Genomic DNA, 20,420 nt, shown 5'->3' on the forward strand with positions numbered 1-20,420 from the left:
ATGATCCTATGCAGTCCTTTGACCTTTTGACAGACTCCGCAAAATTGGAAACAGACTTGGTTTGATGTGTAGCGTTGTGATATTCTTCTTGTGTTTTAATTAACATATGTATAAGTGCCATAATGGGGCAGTTTCCCTTACACAGATTAAGCCAAGTCCTGGACTAAAAAGCACTTTAAATTAGATGCTACGCTTAATCTGGATCTGGGGAACTGCCCCAATATTTGAACTCTTATTAAGGGGTAATTGTTATTGAGTATTTTTTTGTCATATTGTGTATGCCTCTTTGGCACATGCGTGCGTGTGGGGTCAGCCAGCACTAAGTTAAATGAAAGTCATACTGTCTGGGAGTCAGCTGGTTTTAGGCTGCGCAAAGAACAGCAGACTAGTCACAAGTCCTGTTTGAGGGGAGGGGTGTGTCTTGAGTTCTTAGACTGTCTGTATGGAACAGACAAACACACATTCTCTTGCTCTCACACACACAGTTCTGTTCTCTTCATTGACCCATTAAAGCAGTTTCCCAACTGACTAATAAAAGCAGGGTTTCACAGAGACCGACCAACTTTTCTCACGCTTGAAACCCGTGTCTATCTCGCTCTGCCTACTACTGTGAGTGATACCACCATTGAGATTATGTGCTGCGATTGAATGAAAACAGTGGGACTAAGATTGTGAATGGTTGTATGGTGTCAGTAATGGGTTAGTGTGTGTAGTAGGATGTAGAAATCTGTTTGGTTGAGAAAGCGGGGGTTTTTAAGACAATGTGATTGTGGGGGGGGGGGGGGCTTTTTGAACAGGAGGTTGACTTAGTGATTAATAGTGGATCACATGATTATGTGATCTGTGTATTCACTTATGTATGTGTTAGGGACTGCTCTGACAGGACCCCTTCCTCTCCCTGTCCCAGGGGGTATGTGGTGGTTCCAGAGGGGGGTATGTGCCCTCCCTGCAGCCCTGGTCACCTGGTCCTTGGCCACCTTTGTCGTCAGCTATGTCACCGCTGTGCTGCTGGGCCACGTCGACCTACTAGTGCCCTACATCAGGTACTGGACCAGGGCCTGCCAAACTGTGTGTGTGTAGGGCGAATCCTAACTTCCACTTAGTCATGCATTAATGTCTGAAGTTGGGATTCGCTCCTATGAGAGGAAGATGAGATGCTTTTGGACAGTGCACCACAGTCGAGACAACTTCTGGTCTGTGCTATAAATAATTACACGATGATTCCAATACCAAAAGGTTTGAAGAACGCAAAAAAAAAAGTTTGCCCAGTAACGGAAAGGTTGCTGGTTCGAATCCCCGAGCCGACCTAGGTGATAATTCTGACAATGTGCACTTGACACTAATTGCTCCGGATAAGAGCCTCTGCTAAATGACTAAAATGTTGCCCTTTTGGTCCTGTGTATAACGTATAACAGAGATGATTGTGGTGTGTTTCCTTACAGTGATGCCAGCGCAGTGGTTCCGGAACGCTGTGTCTTTGGGTTCATGCTGAGCATCTCTTCCTTTTTAGGTAAAACAAAATGGACACACCATATCAGGTATAATAGTTAAGTGGTCCCAAAATAAAAGGGGAATGCAAACTCCTTTCACTAGAATTTAGTGGCTGAAAATATTAAAGTGGGTGACAGTTTGCAGGACGACTACGTCTCTCTCCTCTGTGACCTAGTTCAACACGCTGCTCAAACACTGACTTGATTGTATTCCAGGTTCAACATTTCCAGGGATTTGTCATGGTTGGAGAAAGAGTGCCTTTGAATGTCAGCCAATGAAATGACTGCTACATACAAATCTAGTTTCATGGATGTTATTTGTGAAGCAAAAAGTATGTGTTGGCCCTGTCAGACCTAGCAGGGGATTGTGGACGAATTAGTGTGATCTATGTGGTTTCGTTGTTAAATCAGTGAGGATTTTTGTCAGTGGTTCACACATGAAAGACCAAGTAAGAATCCCTTAAATTCATATTATGTTAAGTCCTACCCAAATAATGTTGTTGAATCATCCGCGGGTCGTAATTCTGGTCAAAATTAAAACTCCACCTCAAACAGACAGTTTAAAAAATGCTTGCCATTTCCTCATGATCTGGCCAATCAGTGGACTACTCGCATACATTTTATTCATGATTTATACGCCCACACCATTCCAACACAAAATCTTGTTTTGAACATACTTGAAGATGACGATGTAATCGCTCCGCCATTTCCTGGTTGCAAAAATTGTAGTTTGTGACAAAGCAAGTAGCGTGTATAAATCATTGTACTATCTAAAACGCGGTGAAATACATTTTCCATAACCAGCTGTCGGAAACTGGTGTACAAAGCCGGAAGTAAATTACGCAAAAACGAAATTTAAGAAGGTGAAGCATAGAAATAGCACACAGAACAGATCTATAACACGTGAATTTGGCCAGGTCACCCAAAAAGTTACTTATTTCAGCTTTAATTGCCATTTTTTGGGAAGGAAAACGTTCACTCATTGTAATTTGTAATATTTTATCAATCTGGAGACACTGGACAGTTACTTTAAAGCACACACTTCCCATTAATCTTGTGTCCATGCCTCTATATGTGGTTGACCCTGCAGGTGTAGCCACTGTCTATGTGCGATACAAGCAGGTCCAGGCTCTGGCACTAGGGGGCGAGCTTAAACTGCATCGACTTAACTGTGCTGGCATGGTCCTGGGTATCATGAGCTCAGTGGGCATGTGCGTCGTCGCCAACTTCCAGGTACATACAGCGTTGCCTACTCCACTTTTCCATTATAACTATCCTCTTATATAAATACCCAATTCCAAATTAACCCCTAAGCAATAATTTTGCCATATAGCTTACACTTATCAAACCCTCTCAGATCTAGCATAGGGGGTAAGGAATGGGTCGATTTGGAATTGGACGAAAGAGCCAGCTGTCAGTGTTGAGAAGGAACACACACACACATTTCACTGTTCTCTGAATGATTATGGACATATCACATTTGCTCCCTCTTTCTCACCTCTTGAGTCAAAGACCCTGGATTTTCTTCCTTCTGGAAAGTGTGAAAGCCTGGGTCGGGTATGAAATCCATTACCACCTCTGCCCTTTTGCAGAAAACCACCATGTCAGTGCACCTGCTGGGGGCGGGGCTGACCTTTGGCTGCGGGGCGCTCTACATCCTGGTTCAGACGGGGGTGTCATACCACATGCAGCCTCGCTTCCACGGCCGAGACATCCTGTGGGCGCGCACCGCCGTGGGGCTGTGGACAATGGCCAGCGTCATCATCTGTATCCTTCACCATACTAGTCTGACTCTGGAGCACACACAGAGCAGTGTGCAAAGGGAAGTTGCAGACATTGACACATTAGAAGGGGATACAACAGTGGGGAACTGAATGGATTTTGGATGAAAACAACTGAGAAAGCATTGCATTTTGGGGATACTTGGACCACCTGTAGGACCAGTTTCCTGGGCTCAAATTAAGTCTACTCCTGGACTAAAAAGCATGCTCATTGGTTTGGGGAAACCGACTCAGTCCTCGTTTAAAATCTGATACTGTATTGAAGTGTTATGTCTGTCCCTCAATAATATGACTACATCTTCCACTGCTGCAGTTCTAGCCCTTGACCCTTTCGCCCTCTCTCAGCGTTTGTGTCGTCAGCCATTCTGTATGATGACCTACCAGGTGTGGACGTGGACAGAAAAATACGCTGGAGACCAGAAGAAACGGTGGGCAAACATCAGGGTCCTCTACACTGTGATCCTACTAAATATTATAAGATTGGAAATAGTGGCTACTAGTTTGTTCTATGTAGAGAGTGTTGTCCAGCAGCACCCAAGTACAATGTGAAGTACGTACAAATACATGAGGCACGTAGGAATGCTACTTCCTACTAAAATACTAGAACATGGAGATCCTTTTCTAATATGGCTCAGCAGGAGACCATAATATCCCTTTGTCCATTATCATTTCCATAAAATTGCTACTATATTGGTTGGTATTTTACTAATTGAACTTAAACCATAGTCGCTCAAATGACCTTTGTCAACTGTTTGAGTTTGTTTCTAATGGTTTCCTCTGGGATCAATGGTGCCATATCTTGCAGGGTTACACAGCCCATCTGGTCAGTGCTGTGGCTGAGTGGTGTCTGGCCTTCTCCTTTATCTGCTTCTTCCTCACTTACATCCGAGATTTCCAGGTAGTCTTCCTGCTCTCCCCAATGGCAAAGCAAAATAAACACTACCATTGCAAGACTTCATTCTTAGATCTGTTTTGTATAACAAATTACATTTGTATGAGTAGAGCTGAATGTGATACAGCTCATTCTCAGTTGTTTCATCAGCTAAGGAAGATGGGTTGAATGGCCTCTCACCATAGAAGTCTCAGGTGTATTCATGTTCTTTGCTCCCCAGAAAATCCAGTTGCGGGTACAAGTTGTCATGCAGAGTAATCACCTGTACGACTACGCCCATTACGATGTGAGAGAGCATGCCCACCATGGAGAGCACTCGCCACTGCTGGCTGGGAGCATCTGACTACACTGCCCCTTTCTGTGTCCACACTGTAGTCCCACCCCAGGAAAAGCATCTTTGTGCCCCGAAATGACTTCCCTTCATCTCTTGCTAAATGGAAGGGTTGAATAGGCTGGAACAATAATGCATTTGCCCACGCGATTTGGGGTCTGTGATTTAAGGAAAGGAGGCAAGAGGATGCCATTGGAGACTCAGCACTTCATTGACTGAACAACTGTGTTGTGTTCATTACGTCACACAATGGAAAATTTGTTTCCTTATTGGACCAGTCCAGGCAGTCCCTCCCTGCTTCAGTTTGGTGCCTAATGAACACAAGTAAAGATATTTAGTGGGTCAAAATGTTAATTGAAAGTGTGATGCATCAGCTTTGATTTGACTTACGGTCCATGAGTTAGCTTTTGCTGTATCTGTATTGTACAGTTTGCTGGAAACATTTCTGGTATTTTACTTTTCTACAAATAAATCTGTTTTTAATGACTTGTCAATCTCCCACTCTGACCTCTTTTGTGCATGTATGCACACACATGCTTATTTAGCAACTTCATTCTTGAACCTGACTGAAAAAAAACAGGAAAGTTGGCGTGAAGGTTCAAAGATTCAGTCTTTATTAGAATTTTTTTCTGCTTAATAATAGCAGGTTTAGATGGTGACAGATTTGAGCCCAACACTCATTCTAACAAGTGGTCTTGTCAACCGTCTATCATATACAGTAGCAACACATAAAATACCCACTGTTACCCCAATACATAAAACTATAAATACAAATTATTCACTTCCAATATGTACATCTCAAATCTATTATCACATCTACAGTAAATCCCTTATATACACAATAAGCCTCGTTTACAGTGTATTCACAAGACACTATCTCTTCTTTGCCTTCTCTCTTTTCTTCTTTTCCTGGTATTCAACAATCTTTTTGTGGAAAATCCCTGAAAAGATGAGGGGGTGATGATAAATGAGTAAATTAAGCGAACAAGAGGCATGTTATCCCCCAAGAACAACCCGGCCTCATTACCTTAAATTTAGATATGTTATATAGCTTTCAAATTCTCATGTTATGCAAGTATGTATTAAAGCTCTCACCTTGCTGGGGGCTCGCTGGCTGCTGCTGCTCCAACTCTTGGATAAACAGGTCAAACATCTGGGTCTGGAGGAACTTCTTGACAAAGTGCCGCGTGGTCTTGGACTCGATGGCCTTGTAGAAGGCCCTGCTCTGAAACACCCCCGGCTGCCCGCTTCCTTTCCGCGTCACGTATGAGGCAAAATGGCCGACAGTCTTCACGAAGAAGGGCAGGAAGGCTTCCGAGACTACCGTGTTCAGCTCCTCCACAGCTGCGTGGGAAAAGGTACACACACGATTAGCCACAGTCCAGGTGGTTTCAACCAAGGTGTGTTATTTGGCCTTGCTCGAGAGCCATAATGTCGACCTTGAGTGTGATCAACCAGTCTCTTATGATGACATGCTAATTTTCCTAAACCTCACATTACTTTGAAAGGATCGAAGAGAGCATAAAACAATCTATATTCAAAGGTTACAGTTAATTCATCAGTATGGCCATCTGCACACCTGATGTGGTGCTGTAGGTGAAAAAGAGCAATGCAATCTCTAGAATAAATAAATAAATAAAATACCCCATGCAACAGCTCTTTTTCCTCTTGCAAAAACATCTGATGGAAAACCTATTTTCCAATTGTGAAATCAACTAAACTAAAATGCACAACATCTTATAAAGCTGTTTTCCCTTTCACATTTGTTCAGGCATTTGTTTCAAAGGCTGATATCAAAATATACTCACTGGCTTCTTCTTTCCGATTTCTTAGTGCCTGCAGTATTTCATCTTGGAGCTTAGGGGGCAGAATAGACTTCTCATCTCCGCTCTATAAAACAATTACAATATTCAATGGCATGACAAAGCAAAACTCCCATTTCCCCTCATAGTATTAAGTGCAAAACAGTACAAATAACAAACTAAATTAATTCAAAAAGAGCATATAAGTCATAAAATGTGACTTTTTTTTTTAAACGCACATTTAGGCCATTGCTCCACTCTCGAGACTACACACTTACTCGAACTAGGAAAGTGTCCCCCTTATCCTCTGACAAGTCCACAACAAGCAGCTGTGTTGGGGAAAACAGAGCCTACAATCATTATTCCAACACCAATCCATCACTATTACTACCAAGACTCCCAAACTTCCCATCCAGTCATTCAGGGGCTCTTTCTCAATATTTCCTTGATTCCTCGCCTCCTCCTCAAAATGCATTGGAGGTCTGAGGCTAGGGACCTTGGACCATCTCCTCCAATACATTGTGAAGGAGGCGAGGAATCAAGGAAATCAATTGAGATAGCGCCAAGGTCTGATCCAGGAACAACCTCATTGCCCCTACCCCTTCCTGTGCTTTCAGTCAAATGGGATAGCAGACTTCTATCCAGTCTTTTCAGATATATACATGGGGTTTAGGTGTTGTTTCTGGACAGGGCCCATGTCATTAATTCTACGTTTGACATTTAACTGGTAATGTGCTAACTTTGTTGTAGTCTCACAATTTATTTTAAAAGCCTGGGGGAGAAGAATTTTATTGTTTGTGTAGTGTGACAGGTGAAAGCCGTATTTTGTTATGATTGTTAAGTATGAATTTAACTGTTAGGAAATTAAATAAATCAAAAATAATCACAGGGCCATCCTTCCAAATCTCGTCTCGTTGACGCAACTATTAGAAGTCCCTATTGGATTTTTGTGTTTTAATGTCTGGCAGTGAACGCTCACATTTGATTGGCTCTGAGAAGACATGCCATATCCCCTCAGTAGAGGCATTTCACTTTTATTGTTTTGTCCGTGCCTCTTTTCCTACCATCTAGGACAAAAGTTTTAGTAGCCTATGCAGTGTTATTGTCCCCCACGATGAAATCGGGGAGGGGACTGTGAATCTGTCTCCGTCCGTTTCTATCTTAGTCACACGCAATATCTCTAGACAGCACTGGGGCGATTTTGACGAAACTTGGGTGAATGATGCCATAGAGATCCGGCATTAACAAAATGACACGGATCGGCCTAAGGCAGTGGCTATGGTAATGAACTGAAATGTGTTAGTCACATAACTCAATTGGCCTAGGGGGAGGGGCTGCATCATTCGTGGGGGACGACATGTTTACTGTTGCTTTGTTTTTTTTGTATCTTATGTTAGGCACCTTGTTGCAAGTCAGTCAAATGTTCAGAAACCACCTCTGTTTGGAGTTTGACCAATGCAAAAATATGTGATTGGTTTGAGAAGTGGGAATTCATCATTAGAGTTAATCTAGATTCTACCATACTCCACCCCTTTTTTGTGTGTTTTCCTGCCAACAACTTCCCCAGGCTTTCGTAACGAACGTGAGCGAAGCTGGTGTGTCGAAGCCAACATTTCTGTAACATTATCACAGGTGGGGGTGACTCACGTCGCTCTGGTCCGTGACCTGTTCCAGGAGCCGCTTCTGCACTCCCAGCAGGTAGGGGGTGGGGGCCATGACCACGTCAATGAGGATCTCGGGGACGATGGAGATGAAGGTGTGCTGCCAGGTGAAGGGGTAGAGCAGGGCGACCACGGCGTGTATCACCTGGGACAGGGTGCTGAGGAGAGACAGAAGTTAGACTTATTCAGTGCGTGTGTGTATGTGTCAGGGGAACCAGTTCAAGGAACAGAACCGAAAAACAAAAGTCACCCATACTGTTCTAGAACAGAAATGTTATTTTAAAAGCATGAGAACCGGGTAACAACGTTATTTTAAAGTTCCAAGCTTTTTTTTCTAGTCCCCCCCCCAAAAAAGCGCCTTTGCAAAGCCCTCCCTCGGTCACTCAGAAATGTATTCCAGTGTCTGCCTGCCAGTTGAAAATCTTTGATAGTGTACGCTTAGACTACCTGCCCCTCCCCATCCAAAGCATAGGCTACTATACTGACGTTACGAGCATTATTCAGAAGATAGAGATGTTTTTTATTAGCTTGAGATGAATGGATTAACTTTTTCAAATCTAGTTAAGGATACCATAGGCCTAGATATCGCGTTTCACGTTGGGAACAAAAAAAAAATGTAAGACAAGCACGCTTGTTAGCTCAAAGGACATTCAAAGTTCCTCCATAAAAGCCGCTCCTCCTAGGTATAATTCACTGATTGGTGAAGTAATTTAACGAGGTAAATGTAAAAAAAAACAGTGCAACAGAACGACAAAAATAGAGGTTTTGTTCAAAATGAAACGACAATTGAAAAATAATTTTGTTCCAACCCCTGGTCTGTGTGTCACTGTGTGAACAATGTGAACTTCTAATACCCCCTTGAAGCTTCTTATTGTGATTTTAGGTTTTTATTTCTGAGTGGTCCTCAACGTGTAAGGAGCATCTCGATTCATATGCAATGACGTTTTTATAATAGGCTCCCATTGACAGAGTTGGTGCATTCGTCTCAGACGACTATGTTGATTTGACTAGTAAGTAATAACCCGTGTGTCTGTGCGTGCAGTACCTGAGCTCCTCCGCTATGAAGACGATGCGTCGCTCCATAACAGCGGCAGCGAACACGAGCAGGACCTCCTCATCGGTCAAGCAGCGAAAGAGTGTGCGGAAGTCCACATGCTCTAGCCACGAGTCCAGTGGCCGCGTCAGACTGATGATCTAGATGGGAGAGAGTCAACTCTTTATCTACACGTCACCATTGTTGCCAACATGTTATGTACAAGTAAATGTTACCAACTTGTTATATACACCAAAGCAATACAAAGTTGATTTACTAACGGATTTCATTTCATGAAAATTGAGGCAAGCGAGCAGGGAAAATAATTGACCCCATGGAGATTTTAGCCTCTTAATAATGTTGGCTTGACTCTTGCTCTCTCTTACTTTTTGCAACAGAAACAATTTTTTGTAGGATCCTTCCCGTTCTCTTTGGTTCCTACTGAATACACCCAGCCCTTCTCTTCTCCTGGCCTGGATGATCACATTAGTGACAGGGCCTGGGTAGGTGTCTACCATAGTGCCCCCCCCCCCCCCCCCCCCACATGTCATTCATAAAAATAGTGAATCATTTAAAAAGTTCTCCTTTTAAGATAAATCTATTCACGTCACCAAATCATTTATTATAAGAACACACTGTTTTGCAATGAAGGTCTACAGTAGCCTCAACAGCATTCTGCAGGGTAGCACCAAGGTGTAGCAGGAGGACAACTAGCTTCCGTCCTCTTTTGGGTACATTGACTTCAATACAAAACCTAGGAGACTCATAGTTCTCACCCCCTTCCATAGACTTACACAGTAATTATGACAACTTCCGGAGGACATCCTCCAACCTATCAGAGCTCTTGCAGCATGAACTGACATGTTGTCTACTCAATCAAAGGGTCAGAGAATGAATCTAGTACTGAAAGCATAAGCTGCAGCTAGGTAGCACTGCAGTGCATAAAATGTGGTGAGTAGTTGACTCAGAGAGAGAAAGACAATAGTTGAACAACTTAATTTCTTCAAACATAAGAAGCAAGAGAGCTATATTTTGTCACTTTTTACTGACTATAACTATCCAACACGAACTCTTCCAAGTCAAGGTTAGCTTTTGGTTTTACAAATGTATTGCCACTGGGGCCCACCGGTCTAACTGCTAAACTGCTTACTGACTCACTGTAATGAATGATTGTACCGGGTTAGTTCTATTACCTATGTTGAGTATGACGTTATATCGTTTGGCTTGCATTTTTTTCCCCGCCTGGTCAGCTGACATGTGCATTGAAGTCCACAAGTGAAGGGATAAGGTGAGGAGGAGAGTGTGTAGATGCGAGAAGGAATACAACGTGGTTGCTATGAAAGTGAACTGTGTTTACGTGTAATCAGGGGTGTATTCATTCTGTCGATTTTGTAATAACAAAATACCACCCTGCATACCACTGCTGGCTTGCTTCTGGTCAGTTCCTGGATGGGAGACCAGATGCTGCTGGAAGTGGTGTTGGAGGGCCAGTAGGAGGCACTCTTCCCTCTGGTCTAAAAAAATAATATCCCAATGTCCCAGGGCACACTGCCCTGTGTAGGGGGACGTTAAACGGGTGTCCTTTCTCTCTGAGGTCATTAAAGATCCCATGGCACTTATCGTAAGAGTAGGGGTGTTAAACCCAGTGTCCTGGCTAAAATTCACAATCTGGCCCTCAAACCATCACGGTCACCTAATAATCCCCAGTTTACAATTGGCTCATTCATCCCCCTCCTCTCCCCTGTAACTATTCCCCAGGTTGTTGCTGCAAATGAGAACGTGTTCTCAGTCAAAATGAATAAAAATAACGTTTCGCAAACGGAATGAAACTGGGATAAACATACCCAAATTTGTCCAATAGAAACACTCGTTTGCAACTGTTGGACTAATGATTACGCCCTAGATCCGCTAGATGCAGGCATGAGTGTGCAACGCGGTATTGAATGTGTCACTGTCTGTCCATGTGTCACTGTCGGTCACCTCAAATCTCTCTGGACTTGTGTGTACGTTGTAAACTTTCATTCATAGGCTAGGTTGTAGCAACCTCATTATGGGTATAGGGAAAATTTGGAGTATCATGTAGTTGCCTAAACCTATATGTTACATTGAACTGGGTGAATGGAATATGAATAACAGTCATCCAATATGCTGTAACAGAAATAAGGCCATGCTCATAATAAAACGGCTTGGTTGGTTGTGTATCGGAGGACGCATGACTTTCAACCTTCGTCTCTCCCGAGCCCGTACGGGAGTTGTAGCGATGAGACAAGATAGTAGCTACTACAACAATTGGATACTACGAAATTGGGGAGAAAAAGGGGTAAAATTAAAAGAAATAAATAAAAAAAAATATTAAAAAATGTAAAAAAAAATATATATATTATCCTCCCTCATCTTAAATGAAACTGACCGCTACTGCTATCAATGTGGATGTTTCTCAACTCGTGGAACTGTGTGTGCTGGTTTTCATGACATCTAATTACAACCAATTATTCCAATCCTAACATTTTGCTACAGTGTTCCCAAATTAATATGACCCAGGTCTCAAGGAACAGCATGTCATTGTGCTATGCCAACTTAGCCATGTGGCTACATCGGACACATCAGGGTGCTAACCTCAGTGCCTTTGTCGGGGATGAAGCTCTTGATCTTGACTGTGTTGCCCGGGGCGGGGAACGCCGCCTCCCTCAGGCTTTGCATGAACGGGTAGATCATCGCCATGGAGATCTGGCGCCGCTTCTCCACCTCGTCAAAGATCTACGTTAGAGAAAGACAGGAATAATCTAACTCTGATATCATGTGATTTTGCACCACTGGAATAAAATAATTAGCCTACACAATTTCCCTGGTGACCTTTTTCAAGGCAGAGACTGACAAACCACAGTAAATGGTGTGGCAGTAATAAGTATGTAGTAATAAGTATATGATGAACTGTGGGGCTTAGTGTTTCCAGTAGCCTACGGGACAGTTTGGTGGTGGTGGTGATGGTGTGTGTCAATATTCACTTCACAAGACTTGGGGCACCACTGAAAGGCAGCAAATTATCAACAAAACAAATACAGCGACTTGGATCAAAGACAGGGGCTAATGATAAAGGGCCACTAAGGGAGCGAACGTATGAACTGTGCTGCAAATAGGGCATTTCAAAACCCAAAGGGAGTAGTTTGCTAGTACCATAACACACTGTTATATAAACACAGTAGTTACGAGAAATTCAATTTCACACCGATTAGCGTTACGAACGGCTGTCAGATTTACAAGAGGTCCCCATCACTTTCAGTTCCACGTCAGTGGAGGAGTGTCTTCTTCTTGTCGTTTTTGTAGAGAAGTTATGAGCTGTTGACATTTTCAAGGGAGTACTGGGATAAGTGAGAGCTATCTTTTCTCTTTAAAGAGAAAGTACACTTCATGAAAGACAAGAGTTGCCATTTCCTCAAGAATGTTTTAAAGTTTATTAGCTGGTTAATTAAGAAAGGCCAGAAGATCCTGGCTAGCATTTTTGAAGCATGTAGCAATGCTAGTGGAAATGGCTTGTAATCCCTTTGAAATCTGAGCACGTGTGGTGTTATCCAATGTTGGCTTAATTCCTTTTTTACCACGTGCACAATGTTGTCAGCATGATTCCTAATTGAAGGCCCAGGGAGAGATTTACTCAGAAGTTTGAAGCATCGTTACAGCCAGGGATCCTCCCAGTTCAACTCATCCAGGCTTACGTCTCTGGGTAAAACACTCATTTCTGACAGCCAAAAGCCAATGACATTCGAGGCGTGTTACCTTGGAGAACAGTCCGAAACAAGCCAACCTGCTAATGATGCAGTAGGCCTCAGGTGGGCGAGCGCCGTTGCCGTGGGGCTAGACGAGAACAATGGAGAAACAGAGAGAGAGAGAGACAGATAATGGGCATGGCATTCACCGCACTATAAATAATCTCAAGTGAAAACCCAAAGTGAAACATACCAGTAGCCTCCTACAGTATCCGTTCCTTCTGCTGCCGTCGATCTCAGTCAAGACAAATGAGAATGTCTCACTAGAGGGATCGAGTGAGAGAGAGAGAAAGTAAGTCTATTGGTAGCTTTAAGACATCAACATTGGAATGACTCAACAATACACCCATCTTCCCACATTGATGATGATCCTTCATATTAGATGCAGTGTTACCTGTGGTACTCTGTTAGGGGGGCCCAGTTGATGCCCTCAGGGAAACAGAAGAGTGTGATGGCCTTCAGGGTCTTTTCCTCCTCCTCTCTTTGGAATCTCACCATCCCATCCCTCTGAGAAAGAGAGTGCGAGAGAGCAAGAGCAAGAGAGAGATTAACAGAGGGAGAGAGAGGGCAACAGAGAAATGGAGAGAAAGACCAATATATTTGTCAGAGGGATGTAACTTATTCAATTCCTCTCTCCTTGCCTCAAAACACAAGAAGGTCCTAGGGGAGAGACCTTAGACTTTCTCCTCCAATACAGTTGAGGAGGCGAGGAGATGGGAAGCGAGGAATCGCGTAAAGACAAATTTAAATAGAGCCCAAAGAAGACATGTCATGTGACGTTGAAACGTCAGTATATCTAATGGAATAAAGCCTGGAATTTTTAAAAAAATCTTCATAATCTTCCGTGCTGAAGGCCTACCTGAATTCTTCTCTCCTACCTCCCTCTGACCATTCAATGACTTCTGGCATTCAATGACTTCCCTTGCGCTTTTTAATTTCTTATCCATATTTTTCTTCTTTATCCCTTTTGTGAGACATGCAGCGTTTCTACTAACTAGCGAACTCACTTTGGGGAACTGGTAGGTGATCTGTGGCTCGTAGGCCCCCTCTTTGGATTTCTTGAGGCTGACCACAACCAAGTACTCAAAGAAGTACTGCCCACTCATGTAGCGCTGCTCCTTGGCGGGGGTGTCCACCGGAGCTGGCTCCAAAGACTCCTGAAAGGGTGGCTCCTTCATTACCCCTGTCGGGACAACAGAGTGTTAAGGCAGAGGCTTACTAATAACATATAGTAAAACCAAAGGCTTATGGTCTGGATAGCTCAGCTGATTAGACCATGGTGTCAGCAGCGATAAGGCAGCAGGTTCTATCCCCATACCGGACACATTACATCTTACTGATCATTTGATTTGAGTACTTTTCAATACATCTCTGTTGATAGAAATATTTGAAAATACAATATCCACTTGAGGGTGAAAACAAATCCTTTTGAATATCTCTCCCGTTCTCTCTCTTCCACTGTGCTTCCTAGGCAACAGCAGATATACAGTATCAGTTACAATAGAAGAGGTATTGCTGCTCATTGCCTGAGGGAGAATCCCAGGAATGTGGCCAATAAGAATGCTATCTGGTTTGTTTCTTACTTTTCCAACACGGAATATTGAATGGAACTCAACTCATGTGCTGGTGCTGACAACCTCAAATCAAGAAACACAATGGCTGAGATTTGCAAAACTCAATACAGGTCGACTGACAAATACCTGTGCTGCCGTTGCACCATACAATGTGCACCATACAATGTGATTCCAGCCATAAGGATGTGTGAATATAACAACAGCTATGATAGGCAGGCGTATGTTTTTCCAACAACGTATACAATTATATTAAAAATGTACATTACATTTATTACCACTATGAATTGAAAGTACTTATCATTACTAGCCAGAAGACACGTATTATTCTGAGATACTTATAATATATGCATGTTATTTATGCAGTATTAATGAGAACAACCACATACCAGCAAAGTGAAAACAGGCGCAACAGACACCATGCCAAAATAAAAAAAAATTGAATGTTTTGCGAGGTTTCTAAGTATATGAGCACCAGCCTGTTTTAAAAGATTCTTATCAAGAGGTTTCTGAGATGTGAAATGATGACACATTTGGTTCTTAATCTGCTTATTAATGTCTAGAAACTAAGGACATGCCCATCCCCCACCAACCTCTGCCACATGGTGTGTTTACAGTTGGGTAAACTCTGCAGTTTGACAGAGGACCTGCTGAACAGCAAACAACACCAAAGATAAATATTGGCGAATCTTTTCTCTCCTCTGGGTTTTGTGAAAATGTTACGGGTCTCTTGCTTTTTTTTTTTCCATTGCTCCTTAGAAATAATAGTAGAGCCGGGCTGCCCAGACAAGTTCTTTATGCTGCACTGCCGCACACACTCAGTCTGTCTCTCGCACGGACACACACACACAAAAGAACCGTTCTGTGACTCAGCCTACTGTGACAGGTTTCACCTCCAACTGCTTTTACCATGGCAACAGTCCCTGTGTAAGGCATGACTAACCCATTACACTCCACATTATTGTACAGTACCAGACAAAAGTTTGGACACCTACTCATTCAAGGGTTTTTCTTTATTTGTACTATTTTCTACATTGTAGAATAATAGTGAAGACATCCAAACTATGAAATACACATATGGAATCATGTAGTAACCAAAAAAGTATTAAACAAATCACAAATATATTTGAAATTTTTCCAAAGTAGCCACCCTTTGCCTTGATGACAGCTTTGCGCATTCTTGGCATTCTCTCAATCAGCTTCATGAGGAATGCTTTTCCAACAGTCTTAAAGAAGGAGTTGAAGGAGTTCCCACATATGCTGAGCACTTGTTGGCTGCTTTTCCTTCACTCTGCAGTCCAGTGATAAAGCTAAGCTAAACAAATGCATTACTGGGTCTGCAATAACTTACAGGTAATTGGCACAACTGGAAAACCAAATCAATCATAACTAGGGTTGTGGTGGTTATGAAATTGTCAGCCGGTGATTGTCAAGCAAGTAACTGCCAGTCTCGTGGTAATTGACCGTTAATTAACAAACACATTTAGCATCTCTTGGCTTCCACGCATAGTCTACTCGCCACTGATGCACACCTTAAAAAGGTTCAAATTCATTGAATATACTGTAGCCTTCATCATCACAATGAACCCATTATTTTAGACAGGTCTAAAGAAACACGATGTGAAGAAAATGTAGTCTATTTCAGAAGACCAGAATAGCATACTCTGAGTTGTCCTTATGTTAGGCCCTGATATGGTTATACCATTTGGCTTTGGGCTACATTAGTTCATTTAGCAGACAAGATTTGCTTAAAATTCTGTGGCGTTATTTTTTATTATTTTAGAGTATAAAGAAGACAAATGAACATAGCTGAATAAAATCGAAAGGATATTTCCAAGGTAGTGCATGGGGCTACTCTGTGTTGAGCGGTTAACAAAGAAACCGGTTCTCCTATATGCTTAATTTAGAGTTATTTATGCAACTTTATTTGATATTTAATACATTAATACAGTCTGCATGATGAGATTGAACAAATTTTCATGAAAGGCATGAGCTCTGACTTGTTTCTTGTGCAGGCTGCACACACTTCATCAGTCTCTCATTCACAATTTGACAAGCACTTGATAATATTCTCACCAGCCCTCGAAGAATCCATGCCTTTTGCAGCCAAAGTGGCTGTTGTACCCTTGGGCTGAATATAATAATTATAATTCCCTTCTCCTGGCTGCCATGCACCGAAGAAGCTCTCACTCACATGGCTCTCTCAGATATCTCAATTCTTATTAGCCAATGCCTGTCACGTGACCAGGTCCTTCTCACAGGCATCTCAGCTATGAAGTAGGCTACAAGTGAAGACAAAGACATCGGGGACGCAACTGCGTGCATCCTCTTATCAAATTCTGAGGTGCATATTGAAGATGTTAGATGGACTGTCCACATTTAGCCTACTTTTTGTCAGCCAACAAGATGAGTAGGCCTAATGAACAGCAAAAGCACTAGTCTGTGTCAATCTACTACCCCCCCATAGTTAAAAAGTGTACCTATTCTATTGGACAACTTGTCCTTCTGTGCAATAAATATATATTCCAAACATACTCTGGGACAGTTGTGGGATGCGATAGATCCCAAATGAGCAATGAGGCTGATGTACTAGATCGGAATGTTTAGCTTAAAAATGTTGATCAACTATTAGCCCATTTCTTCACATTATAAGTGCAGCAATGCGCACACGGCTGGCTGTAGGCTATAAGCGCAAATGTTCCCAAATGGAATCAATTAGAGGGAATACACTGTTCTCAAAAGTGACCGCAAATGCAATTATACATTTAATGCTTTATTATAAAAAGGTGCCTCTTTTTTATCGTCCCCAAACTTGAAACTCACGTGCTGCCTATGTATGCCAGTTAGGCTCTACACTGGTTGTAAAGCGGATTAAAGTTATTTGGACACTTTAGTTGTGAATGATGCCCAGCGTGTTTGTATCATTAAGTGACAATACATCATTCACAAGTGATAGGCTAATATTGTCACCCATCAGACTACTCTTAAATTGACTGTCTTTACATGTACTAAATAATATATGTGTGAAATTAGTTTTGATTAAGAATGGACCATTATCATGCAACTGTCTAGGAATCGGGGCATTGGAAAAAAAATCTATGCACTTAAATAGCGAATGGAGGACACTTTTCCCATGGTTCATTTTCATGCCAGCCAGGTAGGCTATACTCCTGTTGTAAAGCGAAGCAATGTGCTTATTATTAGGAAAGTTGATAAATAAAGTAGGCCTCGCCTATAGAAAGCTGATGGGATCCTCCTTTTTAATTGAGGTTTTCTCACGCAACTCTCATGAAGTGTTTGATTTGATTTTCCAAAACATTTGCATTGATGTCAGAGTGATCAGAGGGACAATAGAGTACAAGGCAATTAAGCAAATTTGGTGGGCTACTAATGACCATCAGCAGCATCAGAGCTTGGAAAATCCTAGTTGCAGTAACTAAACGGTCAAAAGGAATTTGACTACGGTCAAACGGAATTTGACTGCGGTCAACAACATTGACTTGCACCAGCCTATCCATTCTCATTCAGTGTCACACTAGTCAAAGATCTAATTTACTTTGGAGTTAGGCAAACCTGTTGGTCCTGTCTAAACAAATGACACCTAGCTAGACAGAGTGTAAGGTGAGGCCATTACATCTGTTTAGCCTACATTCATCCAATCATTTATGATCTACTGTACACAAATGCCTATGCCCTAGGTGGGTAGGGGTTATTCTGGACAGGGCCTTGGTCTTGGTAAATTAGGAAGTATTGTGTGTGAAATAGGAAGTACTTCATAGAAAATAAGAAGTGTTTCTAAGTAACAAAGCGTTTCTGTGGAGCATTAAATAGTGATGTTAATGGTTAACCATGAATCGGTTAGCCACTGAAAATACATTTGACCAGTCATGCTTATCAGTCTATAGGTTCATTTGCATAATTTTGTGGAATTAAATTGGAGCGTGTGTATTAGTCATTAGTCCTCATGGATTTTATTTATCACACTTGCATAGCATACAGAGCCTAGTTTGAGGAGCGGAATATGCTATACCACCTGTCAGACAGCATGAGAGCAGTTCCTCAAAAAGCTGGTACTGGAGTGAAACGTGCTTTTGTAAACCTAGACATTGCACAACAAATAACCTAAATGCAATCGTGTGTTAAACTGTTTTGATGGCCATGATTAAAAAGTGCTACTATTTTTATTTCTCAATCTCAACTCGTAATTAAGCAGGCGATCAGCGCCGTCACCCACCACTTTGCAATGTGAGTTTGAGGCAGTATAATTGTCTGAAACCTGAACCTTTTACCTTCCATCAAATAATGAAGCATGTCTTACCTTGCTTCAAAGTAGCCTAGCCAAAATCCAACCATAGAAACGTGGTGGCAATTATTTTCAATTAACTTTCTCATGCCATTAAGCAGCATTGCTCGATTGTTATATTGGTTTTCATATCAACTTTTTCGTTGTCTAGAAGCCAAAGGCACAGTCCTAGTCATATTAGCAGCCCTTCCTAGTTGTTGCTTTAAGATCCCCCCTCTTTCTACATTTCAGAGATTTTTCTTCTCTGTCACATAGGAATCCGCTCGTATTAGGTGCGCTGTTTAGAACAGTGTTTTCCCGCAAATTGCATTTTGGCAAAATAACTCTAAATTAGGATTTTTATTTTCAATAATAAGATCGTTAATATGTGGCACGTCCAATTGTCTAGGGGAAGCTTAGCTTCCCCAAAAGTAAATTGAATTTGCCAAAATTATATAATTAAGCTACTCCCGTCTATACAGAAATAAATTAAATCATTCAAATTATTACACCAGAGAACATGATTTAGGCATAGAGGATCATTAGCTTATTTTAACAAATAGCTGTGGTTTGTTTTAAATCACAAGCCCATAGACTTCAGTTGGGAAGTGCGCAATATTGGAAGCAGAACATTTCAGAGCTGATTGTTGCGTTGCGGCAGGCAGTGAAACGCATCTAAAATAGTGCTAGGCCTATCAAAATAACAATCGCTGGAAAAACACATACGAGAAAAGACAAAAACAACTCCAATATGTATTTTATGTATTCTCAACTCCCAAAGTGAACAATAGCGGCCTATAGCCTATGTTATTGGCACTATCGGAGAGCATTGCGCATACTCACTGTCTTTATCATTGGTTGAGTCAATGCCACTGGAAAGTTATTTTAGGACAATATAATTTCGACGTCAATTTGAACAATGTGTACCTCACCTTTTCGTGGGCCGAGATTAGATGGTTGCATTCAAGACAAGGTCGTTTTTATTGATGTCAGTTTGTCATTGTCAGCAGAGTAGGCTACCTTGTGATGTAAAGTGTTGTAGAATTGCATGAAATGTGTTTTTAAAAAGACAGATCTTCCTAAAATATGTTCCTCTAGCCGGGGCTGTGCAAACGGAAAAAAACGCATTGTCTATTTATCACCTTAGGAATATTAGTTGTTTTACATAAGTCTGCAAATGTGATGATGCATCCAATGCTTATTGGCTAAAGGTGATGTTTTCAGTGAAAAGATCAATTTAAAATGTTGTTCTATGGGCTTGCTATTGTTGCACGTTTCCATTAAGCTCCTAATGAAAAATGTAAATTCCTTGTATAGTATTTTCTGTTGGGCAGGTCATTTGACTGTTTAGATTTTTTTGGGGCTATTTGTTGACCATTTAATAAGGGTTGGTTAGTAGGCAGGAAAATGTAACGCATTTTCTTCATCCCTAGCCTTATACTCACGGTCTTTGTCGTGTCTGCCCCGGAATGAGGACCACATGGTGCTTAGCCTCTTGATTGCACCTCTCTCACCCTCACTGGGTTGGACGGTGCCTAGAAGGGACCACAGGACCAACAGATCATTAGTACCTCCTACACAAGGATCGTGTTCATTAGGCACCAAATGGAACGATATGGACTGTGCTCCTCTGACCTAATAGCTTAATCATCAGCTAACTAATCTAGGCTCAAATAGCAAAACTCCTCATGGACAATAGGGTCTGAGCCCAGTGATTTGGCATTAACATTGCATCCAAAAATTTGCTAAACTAAATTCAATCTGAACACTAACTCTCCAAACTTTGATCACTACAATGCTAACGCACTAACAT

The 20,420-nt window shown here is 41.9% G+C and overlaps 2 protein-coding genes across 4 annotated transcripts in view; one reads left to right on the plus strand and one right to left on the minus strand.

The window, feature by feature from the left end:
• The first annotated feature begins 433 nt into the window (after nucleotides 1-433).
• On the plus strand, nucleotides 434-4,985 carry LOC139416434 (DNA damage-regulated autophagy modulator protein 2). 2 transcript variants are annotated; one of them, XM_071165039.1, is made up of 8 exons: nucleotides 434-609; nucleotides 869-1,043; nucleotides 1,443-1,510; nucleotides 2,581-2,723; nucleotides 3,083-3,257; nucleotides 3,617-3,699; nucleotides 4,077-4,169; nucleotides 4,384-4,985. In XM_071165039.1, exons 2-8 carry the CDS (start codon nucleotides 913-915, stop codon nucleotides 4,504-4,506), a joined length of 816 nt encoding a protein of 271 aa, XP_071021140.1. In that variant the 5' UTR covers nucleotides 434-609; nucleotides 869-912; the 3' UTR covers nucleotides 4,507-4,985. The 2 variants fall into 2 exon arrangements, with proteins under 2 accessions (XP_071021140.1, XP_071021139.1); XM_071165038.1 differs by having other exon boundaries at nucleotides 597-609; nucleotides 908-1,043.
• Nucleotides 4,986-5,085: 100 nt separating this feature from the next.
• LOC139416435 (DENN domain-containing protein 2D-like) overlaps nucleotides 5,086-20,420 on the minus strand; it is a 33,601-nt gene continuing 18,266 nt past the window's right edge. For both annotated transcript variants that reach the window (XM_071165040.1, XM_071165041.1), the window contains 12 exons: nucleotides 20,053-20,142; nucleotides 13,762-13,937; nucleotides 13,149-13,261; nucleotides 12,948-13,017; nucleotides 12,765-12,842; nucleotides 11,607-11,747; nucleotides 9,003-9,151; nucleotides 7,944-8,115; nucleotides 6,575-6,625; nucleotides 6,303-6,384; nucleotides 5,590-5,838; nucleotides 5,086-5,435 (listed from right to left, as the gene is read on the minus strand). In XM_071165040.1, the coding sequence (XP_071021141.1) occupies nucleotides 5,368-5,435; nucleotides 5,590-5,838; nucleotides 6,303-6,384; nucleotides 6,575-6,625; nucleotides 7,944-8,115; nucleotides 9,003-9,151; nucleotides 11,607-11,747; nucleotides 12,765-12,842; nucleotides 12,948-13,017; nucleotides 13,149-13,261; nucleotides 13,762-13,937; nucleotides 20,053-20,142 (1,439 nt within the window). In that variant the 3' untranslated portion in view covers nucleotides 5,086-5,367. The remainder of the gene's footprint in view (nucleotides 5,436-5,589; nucleotides 5,839-6,302; nucleotides 6,385-6,574; nucleotides 6,626-7,943; nucleotides 8,116-9,002; nucleotides 9,152-11,606; nucleotides 11,748-12,764; nucleotides 12,843-12,947; nucleotides 13,018-13,148; nucleotides 13,262-13,761; nucleotides 13,938-20,052; nucleotides 20,143-20,420) is intronic.

This window comes from Oncorhynchus clarkii, chromosome 9, assembly GCF_045791955.1.
Source record: "Oncorhynchus clarkii lewisi isolate Uvic-CL-2024 chromosome 9, UVic_Ocla_1.0, whole genome shotgun sequence".
Classification (NCBI taxonomy): Eukaryota; Metazoa; Chordata; class Actinopteri; order Salmoniformes; family Salmonidae; genus Oncorhynchus; species Oncorhynchus clarkii.

Bases quoted from the DNA above. Each gene is read 5' to 3' on its own strand.
- LOC139416434 (XM_071165039.1), top strand. From the start codon at position 913: ATGTGGTGGTTCCAGAGGGGGGTATGTGCCCTCCCTGCAGCCCTGGTC. The intron at 1,511-2,580 runs GTAAAACAAAAT...TTGACCCTGCAG, and splicing joins GAGCATCTCTTCCTTTTTAG to GTGTAGCCACTGTCTATGTG. The intron at 4,170-4,383 runs GTAGTCTTCCTG...TTTGCTCCCCAG, and splicing joins CTTACATCCGAGATTTCCAG to AAAATCCAGTTGCGGGTACA.